Genomic DNA, 23,030 nt, shown 5'->3' with positions numbered 1-23,030 from the left:
GACGTATATAGAAATGTTCTGTTGACCTTCCCCATAATAGGACTGTTCAGGAAATATCCACTTGTCATTTTCATTAGACAGGTGGATTGCAGTTACATGTCTGCCACTTGCTATCTGTTGGTCATTCCAACAATTTCTGCATAAGAGTGCGAACTAGGTAATGGCCTGAGCTACCTGCTGTGGCTTAAATTTCTATACAACTAAGTCATGTACTATGACCTAGTGAGTGCAGAATATTTTCTGTTCATCCTTATTGGGGGTATTCCCTTTTGTATAGATATAATATTAAGCTCTTAGAAGATGATCTTTTGATCATACCCTGTGATATTTTAGGAAGACTTTAATCAACGTTTTATGCTATATAGCTAGCTAGGCACTTATATTTACTGAAGTTCTTTTCACAAATATTAAAAATTTTGATATGCTGCCCTTAGATGGTGTTTCAGCACCAGGTATTTCATTGCCATTGCTTATGAGCTGACTTAATTCTATTATTTTTTATAGATTATGTGCTGGTTAAGTTTTAGAGGGAAGGAAATTGAGAGCATTTGCAAAAGGTCAGTTTGACATTCCTGAGGTGATGACTAGATAACCATCCACTAAACATTCCTAGACTACTCTCGATTGAATTTTTTTTTTATATATATATATATATAATGGTGATGCACACTTTTTCATAATTATGGCATAAATGTGAAAATGTTGGAATAATAGAAGTGAATTTGAGAAGCGTGCTCGTTAAAATACATGGAGAAATAATTAGGCAATTGAACAAGAACATGATTGACTGGCTAGTGAAAGCAGTTTAGGGATACTGCACCATTATGACAATTCAAGGAGTGGGGGGGAATAGTGTCAATGATGTAAAGTATTTTCTCCACTCTGATTCACCCTCTACCAAGGAAACTGAGTAATGATAAAATTATATACATTCTGGACTGCTTATGATAATATCCAATGACTAACAATGATGATTTTATATGAAGGGAAAATAAAACTAACCATATTGAATACGTACAGAATATTTTAATCAGATAGTTCATCACAAAATCATCTTTGTGCCAGATTCCACTAAATTCCTGGTCTTGGTATGTTAAACTGTGTTATCTGTGGAGCAGAAGGTGGGTTAGGTCCTGGAGGACCAGGAGGTAATACAGTAACACCTGGTGGAGGACCTGATGGTCCCTGTGATGTAGAGGGTGCATACTGGCTGGGAGGTACCTGCCGTGGAGTCTGCGAGACGCTTGCCTTACTGGCTGGATCCTCTTGTGATTTGACAGTAAGCGTGTGACGGGGTCCCGTCTGCCAAGCATCATCAGAATCATCTGTGACTGATGTATCCACACTCACCTGAAGTCACCAAATAGGCAAGGTCATGTCATACACAAGACAATTCAACAAAACACTTTAAATAACAGTTAGGTAAGTTCCAACACTGATGAGGTGGCATTCTGAACCACAAACTTTTCATTTTCTGCATTTTCTAAGTTTTTGTTGGGTGTCAAGTATGTCACAATGTATGTTTGCAAATAAATTTTAGAGAAAAAAAAAATGCAAAAACAAGTGTACTGTATATAATTGTGCATGACAAATTAATATACAAATATTAAAAATGCTCATAAAATAAATTACTCTAAATAAAAAGAACAATCAAGCCAAAAATGGTGTGCATGTGTACAGCAGTGAATTTTTTGTTTAAATAACTTTCAGGTAGTTTGCAAATGAAAAAAATCATTAACTCTGCCCATTAAGTAAAAATCGTTACAAACAATATGCAGGCTCAATCATTTTACATTGTCGAGTTTGGTGTCAATGTTTGCAAAGACTTCTCTAGGAGTACAGATAACAAATTATAATAGATTTAAGTATGACAGTAATGATTATACAGCCTCACAGGTGAGGCTGCCTGGGTGAGAGGGATGCCCTCTGGTAAGTCCACTCATGCCCCAAATATGCTCTTTCCACATTAATAGCAGCGACTTTTCACTAGTTTCGGACTGGATGATACAAATAGATTCGCTCAGGAACTGAAAATCAAAACTATGAATGGGACGATGCATTTTAGCCTCTTTGGAACATTTACTTTCGGAGCGTGGATGCTATGTTTTAACACCTTCGGATGTGAGGCGTTAAAATCTGTTGTGCACGTTACAGAACACTTGCCATCACATGAAATTGTCTGGTAAATAAGTTCATTGATATTTTACAATCTTAAAGATTCCATGCTTTCCTTAAGTATACTGTACATTATTAAAAGATATGAATTTATACCTATGTTATGGGAAGCATATACTTTAGCTACATTACATACTGTACTGCACCAATAATAATCAAAACCAATTAAGACAGTTCTCACTAACAATGAACTTGATACCATTAATATAAAATTATTTCTACTCGTATAAATATGCTGGACCTGGTACTAAAATACTATCTTGATTCCAAATTCAATACTGTATAAATCTCATTTTATGTTGTACCATATTGTACATACTTGGTAGATTCCTGGTACAGGGAACCCTAGCAGGAACTGTGCTGCAAAGAAGTCATTGTGTGGCTCTACTGTTTGGGTCAACATCTCGTTTGGCTCAATCTGTAAAATTAATTCATTAACATTTGGTATCCTTACCACTTGCTGTAATAATTTTTAATTTAAGAGTAATTTACCTGTCATTCTTCATGCAGAGCAAATTCAAACTATCAAAATCTGGTGCACATTCATTATAGTCTTCTAGTACAGTACAGTATACAGCTGAATCCTGTGTCATCTTCCTCCGACTAACTTCTTGAACCTCGCTAAATGCAACATTGGTACGTGTACTCTACCTAGTAAATTAACAAGCAAGTCGAGAAGTATGAACTGTAGCAATGAATTAACTCTACATACCTCCCGAGTACAAAACCCCTTTTCATAGCTAATGCTCTTATATTAAGTACAGCACAATCTTGAGAGCATCAAAATTATGGTGGCATTACTTTTAAGTGCAAGAATAGGATGGCCACTCATATCAACAGTACTGTATTTAACATGAGCAGCATGAGACTTTTTCCATCTTGTATTATGAAATTTGCTTGGTGAAGGTAATAATGCGTTGATCAGCTAAATCAGACTCTAACTAGAAGTACTGTACATAACTTACCTTTAAGTCCAAGGTGTGCTGAGGACGATTTTGAATCACTGAATTTACGGTCAAAGTGACGGAACGTACAGATCGGAAAAGGCCTGGTCTTTTGCCATGACCTATAACACCTTCTACTTTAACTGCTAACATTGAGGTGGTCTGGAAATAGCAAGTCTATTTATTTTACATCTTAATACTACATAGCTCCTTATGTAATGAAATCATGTACAATGGATCCTGCAAATGGTCTTAAAAGCAACAATATGTATATGCAGGTGTCAATCCTACAATACTTATGATTGAGTCATAAAGCTCCTTCATTTAGCATGAAATTATTTGATTAAAATGCAAACTGGAGATAAGAATAAAGTTGTTACAATCTGACTCAAAATTACAAGATTGTGATTTGAAGGCATAAAATACAAAATTATCAAATTTGATTTAGATTAGCCGAGTACTTGTCAAACCGACAAACCTGAACACTGATGGGGTCACCAGGAGTGCGAGGCTGTGGAAGAAGGGCTAGGGTTATAGTAGTCTTCTGCAGAGTTTGGAAAAAGAACGAGGATATGGAAGTGGTACACTTGTCAGCACTTGAGAGATTCCTTGAAGTAACTGTAGATGTTGTTCTCTCACAGGTTTCACCTCACAAGATACCTAATAAGATGAAAACATATGGATGTAACATTTATACAGCAAAGATAATAGTTACAGTACATCACTTTACATCTACATTATCTTTCAATATTCATAAAATGAATTCAAGCATAAAAGGTAATTATCACTTACTGAAATATGTTAGGTAAAGAAAATTTATGATAAGTCAGTACAGTATTAGTATTATGACAATACAAGAAGAATATGTACAAATAAAATACGCAACAAGACCAGATTGTTTATGAAAGAATGGTTGGAAACAGCTGATTACTTCATGTCAATGTCATTACACTGCAAACACCAAAATAATATTTGGCAAATGTTTCCATCGATCCTTTAATTTCTACAGAGGAAGATTCTACCGGTGATCTAAAATCGAATATAGATTGAAGCAATACATTAAAAGTATAGGATCAAGACACCCATTTATAAAGGCTAGCAACAATATTGGGACAAATATATATATAAAAAGAGGAATTATTGACAGCCTATGATAGTTACACATAAATCAATTATATATACAGTATAGAAACACATTTAATACAGTATAGTTATATATTTTTTTGTTTACTAACCTGTGCAAGTCTGCGAACCATTGTTGTGGCCTCCTCTAGTGTACCAATTATGGACTGGGTTTCCACCGTTTCCCCACCCCCAAGTTTGCTGGTGATTGTGGTCAAGTCTGGACCAGTGTAATCTTCTGTTAGTTGCCCAGCTGATGGTCTTGTAATAATCTCAATACCTTGAGCCACCAATAATGCCCCTTGTTGTAGAAGTGCTATATTACACAAAGTTTGTGGATCAGCATCAAACACTGACTGAAAAAATATTAAATTATTATTTGCTAAATAATTTGTTTTACACCATTTCACCTGGTACACTATATTATCCATGTACAGTACCTTTAAATTTGATTTGCATGATTTATTTAATTACACAACTTTTACAGGAACATAACTTCAGTGGAAATCAAGGGTCGCCTGTAAACAGCTGAGCATAAAATTAGAGCCCCATGCTTAGATACAGTAGTCCAGATGGAGGTGCACCAGAGATTTGCAGAGCTAATTAACCATATTTTTTTCTTTAAGTCAAAGGTGCATCTAATTATTCCTAAAGTTATGTTAGCTATTTTTTTTTTACAGCAGCTCCTATTTGTTGAACAACTTTCAATGACTGGTGGATGATAACCCTAAGGTTGTTCTCTTCCTCAATCTGCTGCATGGTTCTGCAGACCCACCAACTAGCCACCTTATTTAAGCAAATCAAAATCGATGTAAAATGAAACAAATGAGTTTCTTGGAATACAGTATGTGGAATTCAAGAGTGGGTTTGTAACTATTCACTAAACTGTGACCACTCATTTAGTTTGAGGAACATTATTGTACAGTATTATACTGTATTACAATAAGACATTAATATATAGGGGAACTTTTTGTTCTTCAAAATACAATACAAAATATATAAATATTGGCTCATACAATTTAAATATTTGTTTTAATTTATTTAAACAAATTAAAAGAGGTTTACCTGGTATAGAGTTCCATACTGAGTGGCTAAATTGTTAAAGTCTCGAGCTGATTTTGCAAGTTGCTGTGATACTCTGCCACACCTTAAGAGATCATCTCTTGTTGATGTTGCTAAAGATGCAGCAATAGCCGGGGGAGGGGCAGTGCGGAGAGAGAGGCAGGCGTGGAGTAGCTGAGCGTGGCACATGAAAGTTTCAGCCCTAAGTCTCACATACTCTTGACAGAAAGTCATAGGCTGATTTGATGTGCTTGCAGCCTTTAAAAAAAAAAAAAAAATGAAAAGTACACATTTATAAACACACAGTATGGCAATATAACAAAAGACCTTAATTATCATATCAAGATAATATCAGTAGAAAGTGTTGTCAGTCTGATTACATGGCTCTTAGAAAAGACATTAGGAAGTATCAAAATGGGTTGGTCATACTAAATGAACAAATAATAGAATGATATACTGTACAGTATCTGAAAGAATTCTATAAAAGGGAGGAGGCAGCGGCCAAGAAATGCTGGTTAGACATTGTGAGTAACTATGTGAGAGAGTGAAGTGTGAACACAGCACATGTAAGGAAGGATATATGATTAAGAGGATACAATTTGTTAAGATAGAGCAATAAATATGCAGTCATATGAAGCAGTGCTGCTGTGTATGTTTTGTGTAAGTGGCAACATAGTTATATGGTGTTCACATCATGTGTAAATGGATGGGTATCTTTTTGACTATCATTAACCATATTGCTCTCCTATTTTTTCTGTATTTCTTCTGGGTGTTTATCTCCTCACTTAATGAAAAATGAAAATGGCATAATGATGACAACCTTTAATATGGTGTAATGATTATAATTCTATTGACTTTACAACACTATGTGTATCTTAAACCAATTTAATAAAAAGTTACATTAATAAATTTGAAGGCAATTCAATATTCATCATGCATCTAACATTGATCTGCATAAATTTATCTGAAGTTCATTACCTTTAGAGCCGAGAGTGCTCGGTGGAGGTGAGTGTTTGCTGCTGTGAGATTATCTGCTCTGTCACCTGCTGCTACTGGGCAGGCTTCACCAAGACTACCTCCCCAGAGCCGAAACCCAGAAATGTTGTTGGTCGGAGCATACACGCCAACTTAATACTCCATACATCCCAGCAGCCAGGCTATGATGGCCATACCTATTTTAAATTGTATGTAGAAAAGTTTTGACTTACTGAAAGCAATACATTTAGTTTAATACTATTACTGATACTATACTTTTGAAAATAATGTATGGCTTAATTCTTTAGTCATATTTTCCATTGTCTAACATTTTTTCAAGATCATGGAAAGTTAATTAAAATTGTGCTAAGCAATGTCAAACTTTATTATTATTATTATACTGCAGCTTTAAGGAAGACAGTAAACAGGATTCTTTCTTCCTATGAAATGTTAAAAACTATAATTTCCACAAACCTTGATGCCTGTCGTGCCATACAGAATGCTGCCCATTGATCAACACATTTACTTGCTGCCACTACAGCTGCTTCTGCTTGACTGGACCAGACGTGGCCATGGAACACTTGCATAACCAGCGTGACAAGTGTAACCTGGGTTACATGAACATATTATATTGTATGCTAGTCAATGTAATCTTCAGAACTAATAGCAAGCAATGTATAAATAGTATGTATTATCGAGGTCGTCCCCCCAAAAACCGAATTACTGACCCCGCCCAGGATGCAACCCCACAACAAGCTAACTCTCGAGTACCTACTCACTGCTAGGTGACAGAAGCATTAGATAAAAGGAAATGTGCCCAACCATTTCTGTCCCGCCCTAGATTCAAACCCTAGATTCTTGATTGTGCGTCGAGAACGAATCCAACTGCACTACCAGGACCAAGTAATATATACCAGTACAGTGAAGTAATACCAAGAAATAATTGGCTTGAGAGCTTTGAATAATAATCTTCAAAGTACTGGATGGTCTCAAACATTTTCTATTGTAAAGAACAGAAAAAGGAGAAAATAATGAGTGATGCTTTGTTGGCAAAGCGAAAGAATATGGAAATAAAAAAAAATTCACTTCAAGTTTCATAAACTGTGCCCATTTTGTAAAATTAAGGCACACCAATTCTGTAAATTTTAACTACTGTTGAATCCCTAAAATTCATGTTGTATAGTGTTTACATTGCGACAAATTACAGACTAAACAAAATTATTCTGAATTTTATCAAAATAGTTTCAAATAACCTACCATTAATTTGGTTTTGTGTGGACTGAGTGGTGCTTCAAGTGTAAATTTTTGAATGAGTTTCAAAATTGGTGTCAGATGTGGCGTTAGAACTTCACCACGACTTCCCCCGAGGGATGCTAATGCCTCACACACCAGCTGACATCCACAAACTATAGAAACAGTAAAAAAAAATGAAATAATATCTTCACAAATTTATAACAATAAATTAAGTAATAAAGTCACAACTTTTACTTTTATTTCTCTCAGATTCTTTATCCCATGCCTTCACTTCTCACTATGTCATAATCCACATCTTTTCCAAGATACCTTAGATATCCCTTAAAAAATCCACTACATCAAATAAGCCTTTACAAGTTTCCATTAATTTTTTATTGTTCACTTTAACAAATTTTTGTAAGTTCCACATTCAATATTATTGTTTATTAACTTTCTGAAAATAAAATTGATCTGTTTGACTCAGCTTCTACAAGATCGTCATTCATCTGTGAGTTGTATGCAAGGTGAGGACCAAAATCCAACGTGTAGTGATGGAAATGAATGCATGCATGGTTGAAGTGTATACCAAGATTTTAATTGGAATATAGAGTAAGGTGTCTGGATTTTATCATTATTGTTAACAAATATATTCTGAATGAAAACATTACACTATTTTCATTACTGTTTAATTAAACTGCAAACATAAGAAGACTGTTGTATAAAGCGATTTATGCATCAACACGTAAAAACTGAAATGGACCCCCACCAACTGACACATGGGGAATGCAAGCCAAGGTCAAGTTCTTTTTCTAATGGCAATAAGATTTGCATTTTGTATAATTGACATTTTTCATACTACCAAAATTTGCAATCTTGTAAGATTTTAGTTTGTTTTTGTATTATAAATCTAGCACTCAAAAGGTCAATAAAAGTGACTAACCTGATAGTATGCTGTCTGCCAGGATGTCAGTCAGAGTGACGGCTAAGTCACTCATGATATTTGATTTAGTCTGGGCTAGTAGCACAGTACACACCTTACCAAAGAAAAATATGCAAAGATTAAATTTTAAAGCCATGCTAATCATACTAACATTACAGTAATAATGAAATATGTAAAAGTCTCTTAAGTATAATATGGTTTTGTGCAGTATCAAAAAGTGTGGTGGGTTGACCCTAAACTTCATCCACTGAAATTAAAAAGAATGTACTGTACATGCATACCAAACACGTCCGAAGACCAGCAGGAATGAACCCCTCGGGGCCAGGCTTGGCAGCATCATCAACCTGTGATGCACTGACAACACTCTGCAGAAGACTCAGAGCAGCACAGTGAGCCTCTTCACACACTACACTTGTTTTCTGCTCCTCAAACCTTCGGGCGAGACAAAACACATGCAAGATAAAATGTGCTTAACTTGTGTGCAACATTACAAACATGCTTCTTAACAAGGTACAAACAAAGAGAGTTTACAGTACCGTACAGCATTATAAACAAGACAATGCTATAAATGTCAAGGAGAAACACTGCTACTTACATATAGATAGCTATGTTGGTAAACAGCTGAATGGCTCTGCATGCCACATGAATGTTACTGTCGTACACACACTCTCGGCACAAGTCTACAAGGGCACATTCTGAAATAATTCAAAGTTAAACTTGAAAGTAGTTATATACAAAATGTATAAATATAAATGTGGATATATATACATAAATAACACCACTGAAAGGTGGGTGGTCAATGGTCTTTTTACAACTCTTTAGTTATGACAATTCTTAAATTCATATTTTTCTGGGATACACATCACCACTAGTGTACTCACCCAATTGTGCTTGCGGGGTTGAGCTTGAGCTTTGGCTCTTTGGTCCCGCCTCTCAACCATCAATCTACTTGTGTATTCCTGAGCTTCTCGAGCTCTATCATATCTACATTTGAAACTTGTGTATGGAGTCAGCCTCCACACATCACTGCCTAATGCATTCCATTTACTTACTACAGTACTCTGACGCTGAAAAAGTTCTTTCGAATGTCTCTGTGGCTCATTTGGGTACTCGGCTTCCACTTGTGTCCCCTTGTGTCTGTACCACCCATGTTAAATAATCCATCCTTGTTTACTCTCAATTCCCCTGAGGATTTTGTATGTGGTGATTATATCTCCCTGAGCTCCTCTGTCTTCCAGCAATGTGAAGTGCAGTTCATGCAGCTTCTCCTCGTAACTCATGCCTCTTAGTTCTGGGACTAGCTTAGTTGCATACCTCTGAACTTTCTCTAGCTTTGTCTGTGTGTTACTTAAGAATTAAATCTTTACACATGACACAAGCAAACCTGTCTAATCTAGTGTAATTGTGAACAAAATAAATTATAAAATGAATTGAGGAACACAATGTAAATTTACAAAGAACACTTTGGATAGTATAAAAAGCAATTTAACCAAAACAAAAGAATAGGTAAAAAGACTACTTGTAATTAAAAAATTCCTAACAACTTCTGCCTTACATGTATGGATGTGTTAAAGTTAAATTTAATAATTCTGACACACTTATTAGCTCCATAGGCTATACACTGTACTGCTTATAAGCTTTCCAAATGGCTAATCCAAATATTAAATCCTGTTGAAGGAAAGGTAACCGACTCCAATGTAATGAATAAAGTCGACTTTGTTGATAAATTAAGTAAAAAGAAAGACATTATGGCACCATAATAGTTTTGATATCCAAGAGTATGAATTCACTAATGCTAAACTGTAATAAAACTCAACTAAAGCTTCAATATTGCTAACATTAACAACCTACCAGGAGTAAGTGTGATGCGAGGCAGAGCTGGAGCTGCAGTCAGTGATGCCAGAACAGAGAGGGCTGTTGTAGTCATAGCAGGATTGTGGCGAGAAGATCGAGTAAACTTAACCAGTGTTTCCACGTTGTCTGCAGACCAAGCATGTGGTGCTGCCCCTGCTAGGAACCCAAGCTCGCCAAGGACTGCTTGACGGACTCCAATGCGTGCCTCACTCTCCAAGTATCCAATTAAGAGGTCAACCTGTAACAAAACAGAACAGATTTGGAATTAAAGAATAAAAACATAATTTGGGAAGGACTCCTACTTAAAAGAGACACATGGAGTGATGAATAATTGGGTAATACTATACTTCATATTGGTATTTTATCTCCATCTTTTGCCTAGAAGAAGGCAACTAGACATAATGTTCTCTAATGTCGAGAAAGAGGTAAACAACCTACCAAGAAATGTGAAGTGTGTGGAAAAAGACAGGGGACACACACTAGACCATTATATCTTATATTTTGTGAAAACTTAACCCTTTAGAGACAGATCTAAACTTATCACACCTGAACTAAACAGAAAATGGCTTATAATTTTATTGCTATTGATAAAATATTAAAAATTCCTATGCTCTATATATATATTTTGCTCACATGATGAGTATGGGGTGAACAAACCAGTACTGCTGATGGGGGTAGAAGAAAACATCTTTAATTGGTTATCTTGATAACATTAAAGAAAACAAAACAAAAACTATCTTTAACATAATAAGATCTGAATGCAGAGGAAGTATGGAAACTAATTTTTATTATATATCTGCCTCGGCTTAGCTTGGACACTCAAAATTCTGTCTGGAATTAATTGCAAAACACATGCATCAATATCCAATGTCAGTACAGCTTAAACATATACCTTTGAGAGCTAGCTCAGAAAAAAAAATTTCTATAATAATAATCACAGATATAACCTTTAAAGATACACATTTTTTGGAATACTGTAAAACAAGTTTACACAATAATATTAAGTCTCATTAGAATAAACCTTCACTGTAATGATGCATTAGACAATCTCTAGAAGCATTCACAAACAATGTGCTCTGAGAATGTAAAAATTGGCTGTGAAGAATAAATACATTTGGTTTAATACATTCTTTCATGTCACTCTACCTTCCATACTCTATAGCATAACACTCGACTAACACTTCCACACATGGTACATAATGGGGAACTATTAGCTCCACACTTGATAGTATAACAGAATTAGTGCTTCAACAATTTGTAGCATCACAAAGAATTTATACTACTGCAATCTGTATCATCATGGGGAACTAGTACTCCCTCATTCAGCATAATAACCAAGGGAGTTCCTCACATATTTCAGATATTAAGTGTAAAGATATAGTCAAACAAAATGTCAATCATCCATTTCCTGCTAACAACCTGCTAAATGAATGAGACTACCTATAGCTCACCTGCCGAATGAATGAGAATATTTGTAACTCACCTGCTGAGGAATGTCCACCAGAATATGAGCAGCCAGTTGTGTGAGCGTGTGTAATGTTGTAATCACCACTCGCTGTGTTGGGTACTCCTTCAATAGCTCCAGGCACAAACTCCGCACCTTAAATAGTACGGTAATTAATTTATGTGGAGACGATTATTCATCAAGCCATTTTTAATAATCCAGATGGCTATTAATTAAAATTTTATTTTAAGCTCCTGAATAAAAACCATATATTTGTTTACTCAAAATGAATTCTTAAAAATGTTACATAATCAAATTTACAACTTTATTCAGTATAATTTAAATGTGCAACAAATGTACCAAATACTACTTTTAACAGTATCAACATAAAGTCCCTCAGTACTTGGATCAAAACCTTGCCAAACAATGGATGATGATAATAGTTATGTAAGACAAAAAGGGAAAGAGGGAAGAGGAGGAGGAATAAGAAAGAGGACATAGAAGAGATAGTGGTGATAGCAACTACTTGTTCATTGTACATAAATGAACTGGTATACGTAGGAAAAGTTATTTTGTCCTATTGGAATTATACCGAAATACATTTCTAAAACTGGAACTAAACAACCTAGCTTAACCTGTCCTAGGTCTAAATAAGCAATTCTTAGCCTAATACAAGACATCTTAGGTCAAATTTAGTACATATTTTTACTTGATTGACTTGAGAATGGTCCAGGACGGACCGAAACGTCGTCGTCCCTTCACCTTCTAGTGTGTGGTTTGGTCAATATAATTTAGCCACGTTATTGTGACTCATCGCCTGCATATTTGTGTTTTAATAGGCCTAGGGAAAGCTTAAGCTTGGTTCTTACCGTCCACAAAAATAATATAGTACAAAACATGAATTTTTTCTGGGTACAATAGGTAATTTTTGTACGTCCAACCAAACGTTGCTACACATACTATCATTTTTGGAAGAGACTGATCTCAGCAAGATAATATAATACAGAACAAAATTATGATTCAGCAGTTGCTCCTTCCATACCCTGAATATTCATAATACCAAGTTATTCTTACAGTTGCAGCAGTTTCAGCATCATGATGCATGTGTTGAAACACTTGAATCAGCTGTAGCTTCACATCAACTGGTGTTGCCAGTCCTCCAATCATGTGGATGAGACGTTCACACATGTTCATAGCAAATGTTCTGTCAAATATATTACTGCTATAACTTTTGCAGCACTAAAAAAAAAAATGTTAACTATTTCTCATGTAAGATATTTATCAGAAGTATAAAATGAATACACCATGTAATTATTATATTAATAATTGACACCCATAAAATATTCAAAATCCATACTTAGATTTTGCAGCATATTTTTCTGCAGCCATTATAGCAGCCTGAAGCTCCACCGATTCCTTAGCATCTAGGGCTTCACGGATCAGATGCTGCACTCGTCTGTTCTCTCCCACAACCCCCGACATCCATCCCAGAGTACGAAGAGTGAGGGCCCGTGCCAACTGCGGGTTAAAAGAGAGAACAGCCATTACAGGAAAATCTTCATACATAACATTTTATTTTTCTTGACTGAATAATGTCATTATAAACGGATTATTCTTAGAAAGAGATACAGTACAGTCTAGCTCGGTTCATTATAAAAACACAAAATGCTCATACTCTGCCCAAGTAAAACCATTGTCAATCATGCCATTGTGATTTCAATGCGATGATACTGCAAGTTTATTATATTTTTTATTTACAGAGCTTTAACCCATTTAGTCAAATTAATGGAGAAAGTAATTTAACATGCATATTTGTCAGTAATACGTAATACTGACCAATAGCTTAATGGACCTTTTGTTATCATTTTTATAAATTGGGAATGGTTACCACTTCTTATGTCTGCAAGGTTTCTTTTGTAAAGATGCATTGAAAATAATCTGCAGTGGGAAGCTAAGCTTATGAGCACCTTTTTTCAGTACTCAACTGCTTTGCTTCTACTTAAATCATCAAGTTATATATATATATACTGTATTATATATATATATATATATATATATATATATATATATATATTATATAATCACTTACACTAAGTGCTCTAAGTTATGCTCTTAAGTCCATAGTGTATCTGGTGCTGTGAAATCCTGCTTTGTACAAACATACAATAATTCCCAGTAACATTCCCTTTTAAAGTGAAATCAATCTGTTATTTCCTTTTCAAATTACCGTTCTCTTATGTCTTAATGACTGACATTTAGTCTCCATTAGAAGACAATCACTTTTGCTTTATGAAGGCAAGTATAGTTGGAAAAATATTTATTTTCTGAAGACATCCCTATAGCTCGTCTGTATAATTACCTAAGTATAGTTACAGGATGAGAGTTAGCCAGTACACCTCTTTTCACAAACATTAAAATAATGCCCCTTTTCACACAGAATACACATTCATTTACAGCACTGTTCTCTTTACATTATATAGCTAAATAATAAAGATTATAAATAAAAGAACTAATGTTACCTATGATACATCATTATTATATAACCTACTATCCTAGGTATCAAAGTTTTCCAAACATAAATGAATCCTTCATAAAATGGTTTACATATACAGAACTTACCAATTGGCTAACCTTAAGCAACAGCCTACAAATACAGTACTAAGAACAAGCAGAAAAATTTTATATAAAATGTTTGTTATCTTCAACTCACTGGATCATTTGAATGCATGACAGTTGTAATACGACGGAGGAACTCATCCACATTAATGAGCTTATCTAAATGCCGTCCACACGATTCCACCACTTCAACAACACAGACACGCACAAAGTTGCTCCTGAAATGAAGTTATAGTAAGCTTATTTTGTGAAAAAACCCTACAGTACTAACTTGATTTATTAACAACAATGGAAGATGAAGCAAAATCATGAATAGGAAATAAAACTGACTTCGCTCAGGCAAGAAAACAAATGCAGATCTTTTCCTGGAGAATTCCACAGTGGTTTGGTAAGGGGTAAGTTAAAGTGGAATTTGATAACTCAATAAAGTATGGTACACGAGACACTTGATATAAAAGATTGAGGAACACGTTACGAATGTACACAGTCTACAATGTGTAGTCATCATATGTCAAACATCTGTGTTTCTATGTATTTACGTATGTAGGTTAGCTTAGCATTTTAAAAGCACCGAATCGCCTTCTGTGGTTGATTGTTCAATAAACCCCTGAACTATATGTTTAACACATCTCTAACCCTGTCCATGGAGGACAGAAGAAAATGTATATATGCTGATTAGCATTGTAAATGTGTGGCCACATCTGTGGTAGAAAATAATAATAATAATAATAAAAAAATCATATGTCAAACTTCTAGCCACTGTAGTTATCATCATTTAACGATTTTTGTTATTACTGCCTACTTTGTATTAATGTAAATACTGTATGATCATAATACATCTATAAAAATGTAATGGAGATAATAAATACTCATGAAAAAAATTGATCTTGTTTTGTAATTGCAATGCAATGATAATAATAAATAATAACCTCATTGCAATAATACAATGAGGTTATCATTTACTAGGAGCCTGGGGTTATTGTCAGATAACAATTGCTCTTTACCACCAGTGTTTCAATCCATTCTCGGATGACAAAACCAGAGAGAATTTGAGCAAAGGGTTGGGTAGAGAAGAAAGTGTCTCAGAGGAGACACTTCCTGAGCTGTGCCAGGAATGCAAGAAAGGTGTACATAAGTAATGTAGACTTACAGTACAGTGTACTCAATTATATTGTAAAGTATTTTTAGCACTGTTTATCAGACATCTGTACATAAATATATTCAATGCAAACTCTATATTATGTAAATTAATGAACAAAGCATCAAACCACTGAAATTGAACATTTGAATTGTCTCCCCATACCACTGTCGGCAAACAACGCATCTGGCATTAACAGCTTCAATGACCTCGCCATCAGGCCTCCGTGTACAGCTCACCAAACCAACGACATTTTTTTTTTTGGTTAGTTTTATCTTTTTCCTTTATTACACAAATGTATCCCATGAATAATGTTTGTTGTGTTTTGCTCACAGACAAGGAAACAATTTTCATGATTTACCACATTTTGAGTTAAAAGCACCTCAGTATTTCTGTACTGTACTGTATTTTACTTTCTACAACTGTGATGCTCAGAATGTTGTATCAAACAATACATGACAAGGTATGCATACCAAAGGAGTGTCTTTTTTTTTCCCCATGCAAAATACAGATCACAATATCATGCTGGAACAAATAAACACTTTTCACATCTATAATGAGTTGATTTAGCATTTCCTTCACCAAGGCACTGTACATCATTTTAGGTATAAAAGTTTTCATAACTTTGCAAACACTAACTATGACAAGTGCAAAACAGCTCCATTCTATACACGATACATAAAAATACAAACTCACCCCGGTGTCTCCTGGCGGAATACATCAGCCAATTTCAGTAGAGCAGAGTTAATTAGGATAGGAAATGGGTATTTTTCAAACAGTGCTGGAAATTTAGATATAGCTTCACACTGTTCTCCTGTTCTCGATGATTTCAGCCCTGGAAATCACAAATACAAAATTTTATATGCAATGGAAATTCTGCCTAAAACTCTTTAAGACCTGTAAAGAACTTTTTTCAACGTATTCTTAAACAAATTTGCATAATAATCACAGGCAATATGACTGCTAAGCTTAAATTTTGTATTACTACCCATATCTTGAGGTTATCTTGAGATGATTTCGGGGCTTTAGTGTCCCCGCGGCTCGGTCCTCGACCAGGCCTCCACCCCCAGGAAGCAGCCCGTGACAGCTGACTAACACCCAGGTACCTATTTACTGCTAGGTAACAGGGGCATTCAGGGTGAAAGAAACTTTGCCCATTTGTTTCTGCCTCGTGCGGGAATCGAACCCGCGCCACAGAATTACGAGTCCTGCGCGCTATCCACCAGGCTACGAGGCCCCACGAGGCCCCATGAATATAATTTTTGTATTATGTATTATACAATATTACAGTACCAAAGTTACAAATGTCATACTGTACTGTACTTCCAGTAATAAAAATTAGAAAAATTGTATACCCAAAATTTCATAATTGGAAGAAATATAATGATTAGAATCATCCTCTCCAAAACATGATGATAATTATTTATAACAATAGCCTAATTCATAGGATAACAATAGTTAATTCATAGGATAAAGTTGCCTCTTGTCAGACACATGGGCGAATAAATTGTAGCACCTACCACATTGGCTAAAACTAAGTATAAAATCAAGAAAGTTTTATTTATACTGTACTTCAATATGTTGAAATAAGGCGAAAAATATATGAATTAAACAAGTTGCGTAATATTGAGGGAAAAAATTCCACGTTAGCAAGTACAGTAGGCATCTTACAACACTCTTAAGACAATATTATACCTTCATATAAAGTAGTACTGTATCCAAGGTGTTGTCATATTTGATAAATACATAAATGTTCTTTTCTGAGAAAAATACAATCATCTTCCTTCCTTAGTCTACATTTGATTATCATAAAAATCATGTATTATAATTTTCACAATGAATACCTTTCCGTCTTTTGTGATTCAACATGTTATTAGAATGGTTGCAATCTATTCACTGATGCAGGTGCTATAGGTTTTCTTGGCACAAGATGCCAACAAGCAGCTAGATATGGCAACTTTATCTTACCAGTGAAATGCCATACCAAGTGGTCAATTTTTAAAGTAAAGCAATACTTCAAATTTCCAACCCATATCAGCAGGTAGGGAAATTTTGATGAGAACATTTTTTACATCTAAATTTACCAATAGGGTTCAATGAGAGATGTGACTTGTTCAAATTTCAAGTCATTGGTGACTTCACATTGTTGTACTGGCAAATTTGATCTTGTGCCGCTTTCATGCCACAACATTATGGTATTATTAATTTAATTAATTCACTATGTTGGGGAAAAGACATCCAGTATACATACACATGTACGGTTTACATCAAGGTCACTCCAAAGGTCAAACTACTAACCTTTCCCAAAGATGCAACTCTACAACAAGTTAATGCCTGGGTACCTATTTACTGGTAGGTGAACAGAGGCAGGAAATGGTAGGAACGCACCCAACCATTTCTGCCCTACTCGGGATTCAAACCCGGAATTCATGACTGTGAATTGAGAATGAACCCGACTGCGTCCCCCTTTATGTTATGATGTATTCAAATAATCCATCATCTCTTCAACTTGTATCCAAATTGTGCAGTGCAATACGTCAGCCTCTGTGGCCTAAGTCAAGGCTCTCGAGGCTCCAATATATACTGTGAATACAACACCTTACAGTAATAACAATGCATGAATTCTTTACCCATACAAGTGTGACCACTGCTGATGTCAAATTAGATTAGTAGTAGAGATGTTTGTTCTCGACTCACAATTGGGAATCCCGGGTTCAAATTTCAGGGCGGGACAAAAATGGTTGGGCATATTCCTATCATCTACTGCCTCTGTTTACCTAGCAGTAAGTAGATACCCAGGAGTTAGTCACCATGTTGTGGGGTTGCATCCTGGGGAGGGTCTGTATTTCCATCTTGTGGGGGACCTCGCTATAAGCCCAACATACGTATATACGAGGGGAAGGGAACTATCAGGGGAAAAGCGCCAAGCCATTACGACTATATAGCCCTGGGTATATATATTTAAGTAACATCGGTTTCAAGCTCAACAAGCCACAATGTAGGACTGAGAACAGGAAATGTCTCTTCACCCACAGGGATATAAACCCATGGAACCGCCTACCCGTGGAAGCTGTAAACTTTTAACTTTTAAAGTACAACTAGGTAAGGTAAGGTAGGTTGGTAGGTAAGGTAGAATAGATCATCAAGGCAAATAGGGGAGCTTCGACAAGCCGCCGGCTCATGTTTTCGTCGAGGGCACTAGTGTCATTGGCTCTCAGGTAAAATACCCAGGCAGCCTGTCCCCGACAAAATTAATTAATCTATTTTATATCTTCCAAAGATGTCCCGGGACACAGAGCGACCGCTCACCTCTGTCCAGCTCCAGCAACGCTGAATTACCATCCTGGTCCTGCTCACTCAACCCAATATCAGGAAAGGAGATGGGTCTTGCTAATGCTGTAGCCATATTTCATATCACAACACACTACTGACACTGTCTGTTGTTGTTGTTGTTCTTGAAAACTGCAGGGGGTTTGGGCAAAATATGACCCATCGCCGTTTACAGTAATTGGCATATTTTCGGTATGAAACGTCGTAATTTGAAACTGAAAATAGGTGCAGGGAGTCAGAATTCGGCTCAAAAATCACGCTTATGAGTCAAATTTCCGACATTTCATACATTTTAAAAACTGCAGGGGGGTTTGGGCTAAATATGACCCATCGCAATTTTCAGTAATTGGCATATTTTCGGTATGAAACGTCGTAATTTGAAACTGAAAATTGTTGCAGAGAGTCAGAATTCGGCTCAAAAATCACGCTCAGGAGTCAAATTTCCGACATTTCAGACATTTTGAAAACTGCAGGGGGGTTTGGGCAAAATATGACCCATCGCCTTTTACAGTAATTGGCATATTTTCGGTATGCCTCGTCGTAATATGAAACTGAAAATAGGTGCAGAGAGTCAGAATTCGGCTCAAAAATCACGCTTATGAGTCAAATTTCCGACATTTCATACATTTTAAAAACTGCAGGCGGGTTTGGGCAAAATATGACCCATCGCCGTTTTCAGTAATTGGCATATTTTCGTTATGAAACGTCGTAATTTGAAACTGAAAATAGGTGCAGAGAGTCAGAATTTGGATAAAAAATCACGCTCAGGAGTCAAATTTCCGACATCTCAGACATTTTGAAAACTGCAGGGGGGTTTGGGCAAAATATGACCCATCGCCGTTTTCAGTAATTGGCATATTTTCGGGTTAAAAAGTTGTAATTTGAAACTGAAATTAGGTGCAGAGAGTCAGAATTCGGATAAAAAATCACGCTCAGGAGTCAAATTTCCAACATTTCAGACATTATAATAACTGCAGGGGGGTTTGGGCAAAATATGACCCATCGCCGTTTACAGTAATTGGCATATTTTCGATAAGAAACGTCGTAATTTGAAACTGAAAATAGGTGCAGAGAGTCAGAATTCGGCTAAAAAATCACGCTCAGGAGTCAAATTTCCGACATTTCAGATATTTTGAAAACTGCAGGGGGGGTTTGGGCAAAATATGACCCATCGCCGTTTACAGTAATTGGCATATTTTCGATAAGAAACGTCGTAATTTGAAACTGAAAATAGGTGCAGAGAGTCAGAATTCGGCTAAAAAATCACGCTCAGGAGTCAAATTTCCGACATTTCAGACATTTTGAAAACTGCAGGGGGGTTTGGGAAAAATATGACCCATCGCCGTTTTCAGTAATTGGCATATTTTCGGGATGAAACGTCGTAATTTGAAACTGAAAATAGGTGCAGAGAGTCAGAATTCGGCTCAAAAATCACGCTCAGGAGTCAAATTTCCGACATCTCAGACATTTTGAAAACTGCAGGGGGTTTGGGCAAAATATGACCCATCGCCGTTTTCAGTAATTGGCATATTTTCGGTTTAAAAAGTTGTAATTTGAAACTGAAATTAGGTGCAGAGAGTCAGAATTCGGATAAAAAATCACGCTCAGGAGTCAAATTTCCAACATTTCAGACATTATAATAACTGCAGGGGGGTTTGGGCAAAATATGACCCATTGCCGTTTTCAGTAATTGGCATATTTTCGGTATAAAAAGTCATAATTGGAAACTGAAAATAGGTGCAGAGAGTCAGAATTCGGATAAAAAAACACGCTTAGGAGTCAAATTTCCGACATTTCAGACATTTTGAAAACTGCAGGGGAGTTTGGGCAAAATATGACCCATCGCCGTTTACAGTAATTGGCATATTTTCGGTGTGCCTCATCGTAATATGAAACTGAAAATAGGTGCAAAGAGTCAGAATTCGGCTCAAAACTCACGCTCAGGATTCAAATTTCCGACATTTCAGACATTTTGAAAACTGCAGGGGGGTTTGGGCAAAATATGACCCATCGCCGTTTACAGTAATTGGCATATTTTCGGTATGAAACGTCGTAATTTGAAACTGAAAATAGGTGCAGGGAGTCAGAATTCGGCTCAAAAATCACGCTTATGAGTCAAATTTCCGACATTTCATACATTTTAAAAACTGCAGGGGGGTTTAGGCTAAATATGACCCATCGCAATTTTCAGTAATTGGCATATTTTCGGTATGAAACGTCGTAATTTGAAACTGAAAATTGTTGCAGAGAGTCAGAATTCGGCTCAAAAATCACGCTCAGGAGTCAAATTTCCGACATTTCAGACATTTTGAAAACTGCAGGGGGGTTTGGGCAAAATATGACCCATCGCCTTTTACAGTAATTGGCATATTTTCGGTATGCCTCGTCGTAATATGAAACTGAAAATAGGTGCAGAGAGTCAGAATTCGGCTCAAAAATCACGCTTATGAGTCAAATTTCCGACATTTCATACATTTTAAAAACTGCAGGCGGGTTTGGGCAAAATATGACCCATCGCCGTTTTCAGTAATTGGCATATTTTCGGTATGAAACGTCGTAATTTGAAACTGAAAATAGGTGCAGAGAGTCAGAATTCGGCTCAAAAATCATGTTCAAGAGTCAAATTTCCGACATTTCAGACATTTTGAAAACTGCAGGGGGTTTGGGCACAATATGACCCATCGCCGTTTTCAGTAATTGGCATATTTTCGGTATAAAAAGTCGTAATTTGAAACTGAAAATAGGTGCAGAGAGTCAGAATTTGGCTCAAAAATCACGCTTAGGAGTCATATTTCCGACATTTCATACATTTTAAAAACTGCAGGGGGGTTTGGGCAAAATATGACCCATCGCCGTTTTCAGTAATTGGCATATTTTCGGTATAAAAAGTCGTAATATGAAAACTGAAAACAGGTACAGAGAGTCAGAATTCGCATAAAAAATCACGCTCAGGAGTCAAATTTCCGACATTTCAGACATTTTGAAAACTGCAGGGGGGTTTGGGCTAAATATGACCCATCGCCGTTTTCAGTAATTGGCATATTTTCGGTATGAAACGTCGTAATTTGAAACTGAAAATAGGTGCAGAGAGTCAGAATTCGGCTCAAAAATCATGTTCAGGAGTCAAATTTCCGACATTTCAAACATTTTGAAAACTGCAGGGGGTTTGGGCAAAATATGACCCATCGCCGTTTTCAGTAATTGGCATATTTTCGGTATAAAAAGTCGTAATTTGAAACTGAAAATAGGTGCAGAGAGTCAGAATTTGGCTAAAAAATCACGCTCAGGAGTCAAATTTCCGACATTTCAGACATTTTGAAAACTGCAGGGGGGTTTGGGAAAAATATGACCCATCGCCGTTTTCAGTAATTGGCATATTTTCGGTATGAAACGTCGTAATTTGAAACTGAAAATAGGTGCAGAGAGTCAGAATTCGGCTCAAAAATCACGCTCAGGAGTCAAATTTCCGACATCTCAGACATTTTGAAAACTGCAGGGGGGTTTGGGCAAAATATGACCCATCGCCGTTTTCAGTAATTGGCATATTTTCGGTTTAAAAAGTTGTAATTTGAAACTGAAATTAGGTGCAGAGAGTCAGAATTCGGATAAAAAATCACGCTCAGGAGTCAAATTTCCAACATTTCAGACATTATAATAACTGCAGGGGGGTTTGGGCAAAATATGACCCATCGCCGTTTTCAGTAATTGGCATATTTTCGGTATAAAAAGTCATAATTGGAAACTGAAAATAGGTGCAGAGAGTCAGAATTCGGATAAAAAATCACGCTTAGGAGTCAAATTTCCGACATTTCAGACATTTTGAAAACTGCAGGGGGGTTTGGGCAAAATATGACCCATCGCCGTTTACAGTAATTGGCATATTTTCGATAAGAAACGTCGTAATTTGAAACTGAAAATAGGTGCAGAGAGTCAGAATTCGGCTCAAAAATCACGCTCAGGAGTCAAATTTCCGACATTTCAGACATTTTGAAAACTGCAGGGGGGGTTTGGGCAAAATATGACCCATCGCCGTTTACAGTAATTGGCATATTTTCGATAAGAAACGTCGTAATTTGAAACTGAAAATAGGTGCAGAGAGTCAGAATTCGGCTAAAAAATCACGCTCAGGAGTCAAATTTCCGACATTTCAGACATTTTGAAAACTGCAGGGGGGTTTGGGAAAAATATGACCCATCG

The 23,030-nt window shown here is 36.2% G+C and overlaps 1 protein-coding gene across 1 annotated transcript; it reads right to left on the bottom strand.

Moving 5' to 3' along the window:
- Positions 1-1,006: 1,006 nt before the first annotated feature.
- LOC123746024 (Integrator complex subunit 7) lies at positions 1,007-18,954 on the bottom strand. The gene is given in 21 exon segments (XM_045727169.2): positions 1,007-1,350; positions 2,495-2,593; positions 3,141-3,281; positions 3,598-3,686; positions 3,689-3,779; positions 4,355-4,597; positions 5,307-5,561; positions 6,282-6,378; positions 6,380-6,475; positions 6,753-6,886; positions 7,536-7,684; positions 8,452-8,545; positions 8,733-8,883; positions 9,047-9,146; positions 10,303-10,543; positions 11,789-11,905; positions 12,824-12,953; positions 13,107-13,267; positions 14,460-14,583; positions 16,200-16,338; positions 18,813-18,954. Coding segments are annotated over 21 exon segments (3,027 nt in total). The 5' UTR covers positions 18,910-18,954; the 3' UTR covers positions 1,007-1,071.
- Between the last annotated feature and the right edge of the window lie 4,076 nt (positions 18,955-23,030).

The sequence above is a fragment of the Procambarus clarkii genome, chromosome 78 (genome assembly GCF_040958095.1).
Source record: "Procambarus clarkii isolate CNS0578487 chromosome 78, FALCON_Pclarkii_2.0, whole genome shotgun sequence".
Taxonomy (NCBI): Eukaryota; Metazoa; Arthropoda; class Malacostraca; order Decapoda; family Cambaridae; genus Procambarus; species Procambarus clarkii.
The sequence above is the reverse complement of the archived record's forward strand: the minus strand, read 5'-3'. Positions and strand labels throughout refer to the sequence as shown.